A 13059-nucleotide genomic window follows, 5' to 3' on the forward strand; every position below is an offset into this window, starting at 1 on the left:
AGCTGTGTGTCAAACTTGGGATCTAAGTTACAAAAAACATTACAGAACATCCTACATCTTCATTCTTTCATTCAAAGGCTAGCGTCTCTTTTGGCATATCACCGTGAAAGACTCTAGAAAGCAGGTCTCACTTTCATATTGTACTTCTTAAGCAGACCTGTGAGATTGATTTTGTTAGGAAGGTAGTCTAAGATTTAGTAGATCTTAATTTTGAACAACTTTTCTAGCATTGGATGAAACACAGGAGAAATTAATATTATGTCAGTTTGTGTTAGTGTAGAAAAGCTTTGTTGCGTTTGGAAATAATGCAGTTTCTTTCTTACTTGTTTGCCAAGGAAAGTGTAAAACAGTAACAGGTTTTCAAATTTTAGGAGTAAACTAAACTGCATCTGTTTTATCAAAAAGATAACTCCTGCACTGAACTGAAAAGAAATAGGCAGAGTTAGTTTTCCTGTTTCATTTACATTCCATTACAATTTGTTAGCTGCATATCTACACATACTCTGACTGCATGTTATTTTAAACATTTTCTTTTGCAACCATTTTGAAATTTATTTCTCTTACTGAGACTATGCCCAATTTGAGATGACAGCAATCCTTCATATTAGGCAAGAAAGAAATGTTTTTAAATAGGTTAAAAGAGCTTTTGATTAGTCTTCATGTGTGGTAAAGAAAATGAAATTAATAAAACCTAGGCCATTATATTTAAATGCATAAAAATTTGTATAATGCTGTTTTAGATTCCCTTGATTTGTAGCTGATCCATTTTGGTCTCATTGAATGTGAAAAATATCTGTAGCTGTTTAACTGGATTATATTAGAGCAAATGATCAAAGCAGCTTTAATTTCTGTTTTCCTTTAAGGATTTGTGTGTACGTATGCTAATTTGTGCTATAATCTGTATATGCACATAATGCATTTCATTTAAGTGCATCATGGACTTTGTATATGTGTATATAATCCTCCCAGAACTCTTGCTAAGTTAATCTGGAGTTCTTCATAAAGGTTTCTCTAAGATGAACCTGTGGCAGTATAAGTTTTGAAACTCACTGTATTACTTTAATATGTTACATAAATGTTTTTTAAATGGTAGTTATGCTGTCATACACACTCCCCTCAATTTTAGCATCTTCATTTGTACTGGATACTTTTATTATTTATGGGAATGCTTGCCTTCTAGAGTAAAACTCTTTATATGCTGAAAGGAAATTAAGGAGGTTTGGCTCTTTTACTCCATTATTGCAATTAAGAATTTAGCATCATCAGTGCCAAAGGACAAAAAAAGTGGTTCATTTGCCCTAGGGGGACAGGACAGTGATAAGATGATTTTTCGTCAAGGATCATTGGGTCGTAATTAAGTTACATTCATGGCTATTGCTTTTTGAAGGATGATTGGTAAATGACAGGCTTCATGTGCTTAGTACGGACAGTGTGCAGTAGGGTTTTTTTCTCCCTCTGTCAGAAAATCCTGTTGAGCCTGATAATGTAAATGTGGCATTTTATTCTGAACAAAAGAGCAGGGAAATGAGCTATCTTGTCTAATCATTCAGTTGTTTAACACCGACTTCCAGTTTAGACTCAATTGGCTGGAAAGCACTTGACATGTGAAGTTAGTGCTGTTCGGAACGCATGTTTGAGTAAATTTTAAAGTAAGTGACAGCTAAATTGTACCTAGGGAAATTACAAAGCCTTCAACACAGTTAATTTTTTGGGGAGGATTAGTTGTAATTGCAACACCAGTCTCCTTGAAGATTCTTCATTTATAGATGATGAACAGAAAAAAAACACAGTTCTTTCAAGGGCTGATTCTCTTAGCAGAGTAATTTTTGTGAAGATGATGACTTCTCCTGAAATGATTTCTCACCACACAAAACATATGCTTAAGATTTATGGAATCGTTTGTTTTTAAGGTGTTGACTTTGTTTTTTGGTTCTTGTTTTTCCTTTTAAATTCCTTCCACCCTCCAGCCCCCTATTTTCTCCATTTTCTCCCCTAGTGATTTCAGATTTGAGAGCTTTTCAATCAGAAGTCTTTTAGGTAAATTGCTACTTCACTAACACTTTATGCTTAATGTTGAAGCATTTTATTCCAATTAAAAATCAGTATTTGTCATTTTGTTGTTGTTGCTTAACTGTACTCTGCATTGGAAAGTTATTTACCATAAATAAGGAGACTACATTTAAGCTACTGATAGGTGGAAAGATAGTTAACACTGGCTGTTCTTGTTTTTTAACAGTTCAACATTGTCTGGGATGTATTATAATAGTATTGAGGAATTTATTTGAGTTAAGAATACTTTGTTTCTGGTTCCTTGAAACAGATGTTTTGTGATCAGTGGTGGCTGCTTCACATGACTATATGGCCAGTAAGCTCACGTCTTCTCTAGTGCTTGTTTTTCTGTCATTGACATACGGCACACTTTAATTCTATACTCAGGACAAGAAGAGGCGGTAACCTCACACTGACCGTATAAGCTTCAACCTTGTCTTTAAGTTTTCAAATTGCTTTCTGGACCTTGCCCACTTTATATATAGGTGCTTTCAACAAAATTTTAGAATCTTCTTTTCCTCTTCATTTCATAGGCTCATGGAATTTTTGGTAAAGCTTGCATTGTTACTTTGCACCAAATAAAATACTACCTTTTATATTAGCATAGTTTTATTTATGAAAATTCCTTTCTCGTTTGTTGAAATTTGGGGGTGAGAGGGGAGTCTGATTTTTTAAGATATCACAACGGAGGCCGGCGCCATGGCTCACTAGGCTAATCTTTCACCTGTGGCACCAGCACCCCGGGTTCTAGTCCTGGTTGGGGTGCCGGATTCTGTCCCGGTTGCTCCTCTTCCAGTCCAGTGCTCTGCTGAGGCCCGGGAGTGCAGTGGAGGATGGCCCAAGTACTTGGGCCCTGCATCCACATGGGAGACCAGGGGGAGGTACCTGGTTCCTGGCTTTGGATTGGCGCAGCATACCGGCTGCAACGTGCCGGCCATAGCAGCCACTTGTGGGGCGAACCAATGGAAAGGAAGACCTTTCTCTCTTTCTGTCTCTCTCTCTCACTGTCTAACTCTGCCTGTCAAAAAAAAATGTATATCACAACGGATTATTTTAGAGATAATACGTTGTAAAATTAATTTTTTATTGTTTTGAGGTTTTTAAAAGCAGTAAGTGAATTTTTATCAGGAATGGACTTGTAAACATTTATAAAATGTTTTAAGAATCATGTATAGCTACTGAAATAAGCATGGAATCAATGTTTTGAATGCAGAATTAACATACCAACAAGATTCCTTCACTGGATTATTTATTTCCGAGTTGAATTTTATATCATTTCTAGTGAACAAAGGAAATCACAGACCATCTTAGGTCACAGAAGTCAGAAGAATACTGATGGCTAAGTTGTTGTCCCATATTTTGGTTGCATTCTACCACTTTTCCTTCTGGGATCTTGCTGCTTTTATTGAGTACATCTTGCCTAATAAAAGTGGCAGTTTTATGTCATGGTTTTCTCTGGTAATGTTCATCTACTTATGGATGAATAAGCACAGATTCCTAGAACCTCACAGGATTAGAATTGGAGAGGAACCCAAAAGTCCTTGAGTTCAGCCATTGTGATGATCAGCTGCTTTTTATCACTGCTTGTGGAAATGTATCACATTGCTACAGATTAGTTATGTGTGGTCCTCAGTTGGAATTGAAACCCAGAATACTTTTTTCATTTCTATCATTGAGGTTTTCAAACATGAAAGATTAATAATGACAAATTACATGAGGATTTAAATATCTTTTTTTAAAACATGTATTTATTTCATTTGAAAGGCAGAGTTACAGAGAAAGAGAGAGAGATCTTCCTCTGGTTCACTTCCCAAATGCTCACAATGGCGAGGGCTGTGTCAGGCTGAAGCCTGGTGGGTGCGGGTGCAGGGGCCCAAATACTTGAGCCATCTGCTGCTGCTTTTCCCAAGGGCATAAGCAGGGAGCTGGATCAGAAGTGGAATAGCCTTGACTCAAAGTGGTGCCCATATGGGATGCCACCGTCATAGGCAGCAGCTTAACCTGTTACACCACAACACCAGCTCCATGCATGTAAATATCTTTTGGATGTGAAATAATCTACCCATAAGTCAGCGTGTAGATAATAGGGCCTAAAAAGAGCCAACTCGTCATTTAGTTAATTTCTATCTTCAGTCCACTTTGTATGAAGTGTTTCATTACAGTTTTAGTTCATTTTGCTGGCAACCTAAGAGCAGTAACATTGGCACTTAAAATTACTAACACATATATGAATTATTTCCGTTTTGCTATTCCTGTCTTTTCTGTTGTTGTTCTGAGCATGTATAATCTTCAGAAGCGTATATTTGGAGACCGAAGACTATTAACTTGTCGCTGTGATTGACAGAACAATTATTCATTCATTTATTGATAGCTTTGACCTAACGTAGGGGAAATATAATTGAGACAATACTATTCTAGTTTGGGAATTGATCTGAAGAAGCTCATCGGCTGCTAAGAAAAAAAAAAAAAACAGTACATGTTAGTTTTGCTCTTAAAAATGCTGTAGTAGTTTTCCGTGTAAGTGGAATTGTGGAACGGCAATAACTGAACCTGCATCTGAAGTAAGGGAAAATACTGATTATATGAAGCTTTATATCATATGTGGTAGCTCCTGTAGCATTTCTCTTGTATGACAGTAATCTAGCCTGCAACATCTACTTGCCGTTTTGAAATTAACCTGTAATTTAGTCTTCACCCCAAATGACAAAAATTCAAATGACTCCGTGGGGTGCCAGAAGATGCACTGTAAACAGGGCTTAGTAAGGGGATAAGGTAGAGCTCCGGCAGGATAGGCTCCTTCTCACTGTGTCAGTACTACTACAGTGAAATTAGCTCTTCTTCATTATATTTTACTTTTAGTACAGGTTAAAATCTTAATCTAGATAAAATAGCAATTCAGCCTAGGACAATATAGCATGTGTGTAATGCACAAAAATGTTCATACTTGCAAGAGAAAATTTTCAAAGGCTCTCTTCCTTTTGAAAACTGTTCCCGTGTATCAGAGAAATTTATACTCTGCTTCTTTTTCAATACATTTCACACTGGCCTTTCAAAAATCTTCAACTTCTTATTCCAAACTGTACCATCTTATTAGGTTATTCAAACAACAGTGCTGTCCAGAGCAGAGCCTTTAATTAGATGTGGTGAACTGAAAGTGGGGAGTTCAGGGACCTGACGCTGGGGCCTTCTGCTGCTTACTTAGTAGCTCTGGGAGATCCGTCATTCGCTCGATGCTTCAGCATCCTCATCTTGTTGAAGGTAAAGAGGGTAGAAGTAGAACTGGATCACAGAATCTTTAGCTCTTTCAGGGTCTTAACTGTTTCCCACATTGTCATTTTCCTCGTAAAGGGAAGAAAGGTACTTTTTAAAGACCTACAAGAATATATTCTCACCCTTTTGTTTAAGAAACTGACTTAATCTTTTATTTCCTTTTATCACCATATAAAAGAAGCCTTAACGTTATAACTGGAAGTAATTTTTAAAGTCTTGCCCTCTAGTGAGAAATGTTTATAGTTTTCCTAGAATTCATCAGGCCCACAGGAATGTCCTCATTTTAGCACAAGTGAGTTCCTGTGTATATGAAAGCTGAGATTATTCCCTTATTTATCTAGGAAGGTGGCAGTAAGAAAAGTATTATAAAGTTAAAAAAGAGGTTGAGAATTCCTTTATAGCCATCAATGGATATTTTTTTTAACTTTTATTTAATGAATATAAATTTCCAAAGTACAGCTTATGGAGTACAATGGCTTCCCCCCATAACTTCCCTCCCACCTACAACCCTCCCCTTTCCCGCTCCCTCTCCCCTTCTGTTGACATCAAGATTCATTTTCAATTCTCTTTATATACAGACATCAATGGATATTTAAGAAAGGTTCCTAAATGTGAAATTGCTCAGTCATAAAGACAAATAAGTAGTTCGAAAAAAATTTTGACAATTGTCTTTGCCAAGAAATAATTCGTGTCTTCTTATAGCAACTTATAGCTGACATAAAATCAGATTTTATATATAATAATATCAGAATGCCTTCATCTGTTCCGATATTTCTTTCTTAGTACCATTTTAGCTAGGAGACTAATAAAAGATGAAGCAGGACAACCAGGAATTGCTAATGGTGTGCATATTCTGAACATTTATCTATATAGGATGTTTTCCTCTCCTTTTTTCCCCCCCATTTTGGCTTTGTGGTTTTCTACCTTAGGTAAAGGCCAGTGTTTACTTTTTTGCTGATTATTATGCATCTATTTAAATTAGTACTGAGAGCCTAACTTGAATTAGATATATTTCATTCGTGGCTAATTTTTTTTTTTTTTTTTTTTTTTTTAATGTTTTCAAGGGACAACTTGGCTGCTGCTCTTGAAGTCGCCATGGACTGTTATAGAAAATATCAAATACTGCCAAGGATTCATGATATCTTATGTAAACTGATAGAGAAAGGCGAGACTGATCTAATTCAGAAAGGTTAGGTAACCTTCTAATGTGTGTGTTCGTTTAGTTGCTTTTTTTTTTTTTTTTTTTTTTTTTTTTCCAGATTTATTTATCTGAAAGGCAGGGTTACAGAGAGGGAAAGGCAAAGGCAGAGAAAGATCTTCCATCCACAGCTTCATTCCCATAATGGCTAGGGCTGGGCCAGGCCAAGCCAAGAGCCAGTTTCTACATCCTGGTCTCCCTTGTAGGTTCAGGGGTGCTCAAGTACTTGGACCATCTTCTGCTGCTTTCCCAGGCACATTAGCCAAGGGAGGGATCTGAAGTGGAGCAGCCAAGAATCGAACTGGCGCCTTTGTGGGACAGCCCACATTGGCAGTAAGCAGCTTACCCACTGTACCATAGCACTGGCCCCTGGACTTTTTTTCTTACTTGCTTATTTAATGGTAATATACTGTTCTGAAGAGAAAATTTAACAGAAGGCAAGCACATTCAGAGAAAAACTTTGTTATACTTGTGAATTGGAGACTATCTTGTAGATTTTCAGTATTATAAGTGTCTGATTTTAATAACTTTATTTTGAAAAATTGCCCCATGTTTTTATTGTACTTTACTTCTTTGTGAAAAATTTTTTACCCTCTTTTTGAAGCTAGCTTTAGGTACTTAATGTCATATGTGTATGCTGTTAGATAAGGGATATAGACAAAATCAGCTGATATTGCTATAATCTTTATTGTTAGTATAAACTTGAAAGATAAAGTTTTCTTGTATTAGTTCAGAACTTCATGTGATACTGTGTTCCTGTTTTATTTCTTCTAATATATGTATTTTCTTCTCTCATATAGCAATGGACTTTGTGAGCCAAGAACAAGGTGAAATGACAATGCTCTATGATCTCTTCTTTGCCTTCTTACAAACAGGAAATTACAAAGAGGCCAAGAAGATCATTGAGGTATGATTTTTTTAACTACAGTATTCTAATTGTACAGCTATTTAGACTCTTAACTAGAATACATTTAAAATTTTTAACCTTTAATTACACTTGTTCTGATTCATTTTAATAGAATTCAGCCCCAATCATGGGGGCTGGGGGGAGAACTCGGCCAGCTTCTTTATTGTATATAATTACAGTTCAGAAAAGGCAATCTGGTTGTATATTGAATTTGTTTCCTCACTTTGTTAAATTCACTATTATATATCAAAATGATATTTGCATATTAAATCTTGGATTGTGGAACAATTAAATTAAACTGGCATTCCTGGGTGTAAAGTTGCTAATCCTCTTTGCCAAAGAATTCTTTGTTCTTAAAAGCAGTGGAATTTAATTTGCTGCAAACCATGCTCAGATTTATTTGTAATGCTTGTCTACAAGTTAATCAGCCAAACAAGTGCTGTCTGCAACTGTTTGGCATTTAATTTAAATTTTCTTCTTCTCCTTTTTCTTTCTCTTTTTTTTTTTTAAACCATGGTAAGCAGCTTATGGAAAATGGTAGGTGACAAACCTGGCCTATTTAGGATTAGTGTATTTTATCAGGGCTTTACTGAAATTTTCCTTACTGGAATTGATAAGGCAAAGGGCAACCCTAAAGTCTGTCCAAATTGTGATTAATTTCACTATTAAACAATTCTGTGTCCACTGACAAAACATTCCACAAAAGAGGAACCCATCACCTTAGGAAAATTCATTTCTTGTAATTAAAACTGTTAGCTTATATGATCACTTTCTCTTAGATCACACCATATGATTACTCTATTTCATTTTTCCAGAAATGCCCATGGACACAAAGGTGTTGTTTGGCCTAATTTGTGTATGGATGACTGCTTGTCAGGAAACTGAAAATGTAGGCACACAACCTAGGAAATTGTTCATTTCTCCTGATGTTTTTCCAAGAAAAGCTCAGTATGAGAAAGGGGGGCTGTGAAGTTAATTCAGAATTTTCTTCCCTTTCTGTCATGAGACCAAATCTGTCATATGACAGAGAGACATACATATCTCCGACAGGTTCTCCCATAGTTCAAATATCATTTGTATTTTCTAGAATATACTAAAAATTCTAACATCCAAAGTGCATAGCCAATCTGAAAACGAAGGGAGTTGTCTGCCTGTTAAGTTTTGCTCTTAGGTGTGCCTGGCATCACTAATGAGAGTTGAAATGAAGCTTGAGTTTTCAAATAAAAGCAGAGGCTCCACAGGAAAAAAGTGTGTGCCTCTGTTTCTGTATTAAGCAAGATGTAATGGAACCGAAGGCATAACACTGAGTTCTTTTGCCATCCACTTGGATGATAATGGACAAGTTACTAAACCTTTCTAAGCTTCCTCATCTTTCAAAGAGAATCTAGTATTTGTCTTTAAGATTCAATCATGTAATGTATGTAAAGCAGCTTGCATGTTTCCTGGATTATGGTAAGTAATCAATAACATTAATTCTCTCTGCCCTTTAGAGGTAGGGGTTGTGTTGTCTTTTTTTACTGCACATACTTCACAATATGATGCTTTCCATAAGGTACGTACTGCCACATGAATAGACAAGAGAGGACTGCTTCTTAATTATTTTAGAGTCTGCCAAGGTACAGCAGCAGCCTTGTTAAGGATTAACTGCTAACGACTGAGCTTTTCTTACTAAATGTATAAAAAATGGCTTCAAGGGTAAAGAACAGCTTTACAGAACCACTGTGAGGCCCAGGTGTGGAATAGCAACGTAGGTAATATATGAGAATACAGTGAGAAACATATTTGCAAGGATTTTATTTTTTATGGTTAATTGGGGATGAATTAAAGTACGAACTTGGCTTTTTTTAACCATTAAAATCCAAGAACTACATTTCTCTCTTATAATTTGCTAAGGATTTCTGAAAATATAATAAGTAATAAAAATTAATAAACCTGGACCCTGTGAGCATATGAAAGAAACTAAACATTGAGTAACATTTTATCATTCCCCATAAGGCAATAGTGCCTTGTGAACACGTAGACTAACTGCAGTGGAATTTCCAAAGCTTCTTTGAATTCAAAGCCCTGTGGGAGCTAAAATAAACGGGTCACATTAACTAAAGAAAGACACAGGCAGGATGCAGTGTGTAGATATGACTTGTTTTGTTTAAAAATGAATTGGTGTAATATATATTATTCATAATACATTTATGTAGTCTGATTTTTTTCAGTATATTTTTATAGAAGGATTTTTGTAGGAGGATTGAATGATAGCTGGCAATTATTTATATTTGTTATATTTTCTGAGGTTTCTGTAATAAACATATTCTTTTTTTTTTAAGATTTATTTATTTATTTGAAAGGCCGAGTTACACAGAGAGAGAAGGAGAGGCAGGGAGAGAGAGAGGTCTTCCATCTGCTGGTTCACTCCCCAACTGGCCACAACAGCCAGAGTTGCGCTGATCCAAAGCCAGGAGCCAGGAGCTTCTTCTGGGTCTCCAACGCGGACCGCAGGAGCCCAAGGACTTGGGCCATCTTTTGCTTTCCCAGGCCATAGCAGAGAGCTGGACTGGAAGTGGAGCAGCCAGAACTCAAACTGGTGCCCCTGTGGGATGTTGACACTGCCGGTGGCAGCTTTACCCGTTACACCACAGCACTGCCCCAACATAGATATTCTTATATTCAGAAAAAAATGTTATTTTTTTTTTTCAAAGTAAAGAAAACAAGAGAACAAAGTAAATCATACCATCTTAACTCTCAAGAGCTAATGTGAAGCCCCTTGGACTTGAAATGACTATGTGAAGATAACTGCCATTTAAGACCGCCAAGGGTTAACTGCTGTAAGGAAGGGACGCATAGCCCTGAGAATTCAAGAGTGGAATTTATTCCCAGTATAGGAAATCAGGGGAGACTCGGCCTGGGTGGGGGGGTGGGGGGGTGGGGGGGATGAGGTGTGATGGTTGTGGTAGCACTTTAATGTTCCCAAGTTTAATGAGGTTGGAGAAGTGGAAAAAGGAAACAAAGCTGTTCATCTTGAGACTGAAGATTTCTTAGAAATATTTTGGATGGATTGATTGTTGCCAGATTTTAAAGACCCTTGGTCTCTGAATAAGGAAATTGCGGTTAATTCAGAGGGCAGTGGGCTCTCATAAGTATGAGAAAGAAGTTCACACCGGTAAAAAGCTGGCAGTAGATGTCAGGGGGTTTGAGGCAGTAAGATGAGTGAGAGCTGAATGAGGCCCATGGTCATGGGGATTTTTAGGACATCTCTAATGATACATGATGATTGAAGGATGGTGATCTTGGTTAACAGAGGGACAGTGCATTAACAGGTGCATGAGATAAACTAAGCTCTGACTTAGATCTAGTACTGTGTCCCGTATTGTGAAGCCTTAACAGTTGACAGAAGCAGATTTCTTCATTTGGCACTTCTTGAATGAAGGTCTTTAAGTAAAGTGGTTGATAGTATTTCAGTAGTTTCCTAGAATGACCAATTGCTCCATCCCTCCCTTCCGCTCCTTTTTTTTTTTTTTTTTTTTTTTTTTTTTTAAGATTTATTTATTTTGAAAGGCAGAGTTATGGAGAAAGAGATGGAAGGAGAGACAGAATCTTCCATCCTCTGGTTCATTCCCCTAAACGTGCAATAGTTGGGGCTGGGCCAGGCTGAAGCCAGGAGCCTGGAGGTTCCTCCAGGTCTCCCACGTGGGTGGCAGGAGCCCAAGTATTTGGGCCATCTACTGATGCTTTCCCAGGTGCATTAGCAGGGAGCTGGATCAGAAGTGAAGCAGGCAGGACTTGAACTGGGGCCATATAGGATGCTGGCACTGCAGGCAGCGGCTTTGCCCACCATGCCATATCACCAGCCCCAGGTTCTTGGTTTTGTTGGTCTGGTCTTTCCAAATCCTTGTGTATGGGGCTGACACTTTGATGTAGTAGGCTAAGCCTCTCCCTGCTCCTCGAGCATCCCATATGGGCGCTGGTTTGTGTCCCGGCTGCTCCTCTTCCCATGCAGCTCTCTGATTATGGCATGGGAAAGCAGCAGAGGATGGTCCAAGTACTTGGGCACCTGCACCCACGTGGAAGACCCAGAAGAAGCTCCTGGCTTGGAATTTGCCCAGCTCCAGCTGTCATGACCATTAGCGGAGTGAACCAACAGATGGAAGACACCTTTCTCTCTGCCTCTCCCTTTTTCTGTCTGCAACACTACCTTTCAAATAAATGAATGAAATATTTAAAAAAAGTCCTTGTGCATGTGAAATTTCCTCCTATTGTAATTAGAGGATATGAAACTATGATGGAGTTTTATGATATTTCTCCCCATTTTACATTACCAGCAATAATAGCAAGAAAAATCCAGACAGGTAAAAGATTTCTGTCAGAGTCAAATTTAAGATGATCTCTGCTGAGGTAGAGTTTGAAATACAATAGGAAAATATGTATTTCCTTTCACTTAAAACATACTGATTTTTCGATGTCTATTTTTACTAATATGCATAGAAGCCTTTTTTGATCCCAGCAAGTTTACATCAGGGCAATGTTGTTAAATCCAAGTAATGACAAATACTTTTCATTTTGGATTGTCTTTTCTCTCCTCTCCCTCCCCCCTATACAAGTAAACGTAGTATTGAACTATTACTGCAGAAGGTTGTGTTTTGAAGCACATTAACCCAGGTAGAAACAAACATGCCAGTTTTTCTACTACAATAAGTATTTTATCCTCTCTGTCCATTAAATAAATTAAAAAAAAAAAAAAAACTAGCGATGGGTTTGTTGTTTTTATTAATGTGAACTAGTGTTTGTGTTACATTTAACATCCCAATTAGAATTCTGTTCTGCGTGTTTTTATTACATCTTCTATTTCTGCCTTCAACTTGGATTGTGTAAAATTCAATAAGATGTTAAGAGATAAGCCAGGAGTGTTGACTACTCTAGCAGCCTAGGAGATTTAGTTAATCTGACCTAGATGTTCTTTTGATGATTGAGATTTGTATGTGAAAACGGTTCTCAATTTCAAAATGCAGCCTAGGAAGATCTGCTGTATAAGTCAGCTGTCCTGCCACAGAAAGGCAGATTAATCAGACAGGAAGAGTTTGCCATAAAAGTTGTGTGATTGAGATTGGTGGCATTTGGATCAGCAATAATACTGAAAGTTGTTAGTGGTTGTAGCCCTTGTGTTTCACCGTGTTCTAAAGAGGATTATTTGCTAGTTTTTCAAGGGCTTTTTGCATACATTGATGTTGGTTTCATTTTCATTGTAATGCATGTGACAAAATAGATAATGTGAGAAAATCCTTTTTCTGAATGTAGATATTAATGGTACCTAAGAATATATTTCAATGGTTAATTTTTTCAACATTTTATTTCTTAAATCCCAAAATGTGGATACTGCCATGGTGAGAATGAGAATACTTCTACGACTTCTACTCTACTGATTTTCCTGTCATCCTACCCAAACTGCAAGCTGTTAGTTTCTGCTTGAGTTCTTAATTTAACATTGTACAATGTTATTTTTGAAAATTAAAAATAATGGGGGCTTATAAATAAGAGATCAGATTCAAGGGGTACCTGGTTTCATCAACAGAGCCGAGTGGTGAAAGCAGTAAAGGTACCTCCTCTAGACTGGAGCAGCCAGTGCTAATGAGTATGTAGTTTTCTT

General features: G+C 37.3%; 1 protein-coding gene across 1 annotated transcript in view; it reads left to right on the forward strand.

The window, feature by feature from the left end:
- Positions 1–13059, forward strand: part of LRPPRC (leucine rich pentatricopeptide repeat containing) — a 110183-nt gene that overhangs the window by 62853 nt on the left and 34271 nt on the right. Inside the window, exons 24-25 of the mRNA XM_008254465.4 lie at positions 6384–6508; positions 7318–7424. Coding sequence (XP_008252687.2) covers positions 6384–6508; positions 7318–7424 — 232 coding nt within the window. The remainder of the gene's footprint in view (positions 1–6383; positions 6509–7317; positions 7425–13059) is intronic.

The sequence above is a fragment of the Oryctolagus cuniculus genome, chromosome 2 (assembly GCF_964237555.1).
Source record: "Oryctolagus cuniculus chromosome 2, mOryCun1.1, whole genome shotgun sequence".
Classification (NCBI taxonomy): Eukaryota; Metazoa; Chordata; class Mammalia; order Lagomorpha; family Leporidae; genus Oryctolagus; species Oryctolagus cuniculus.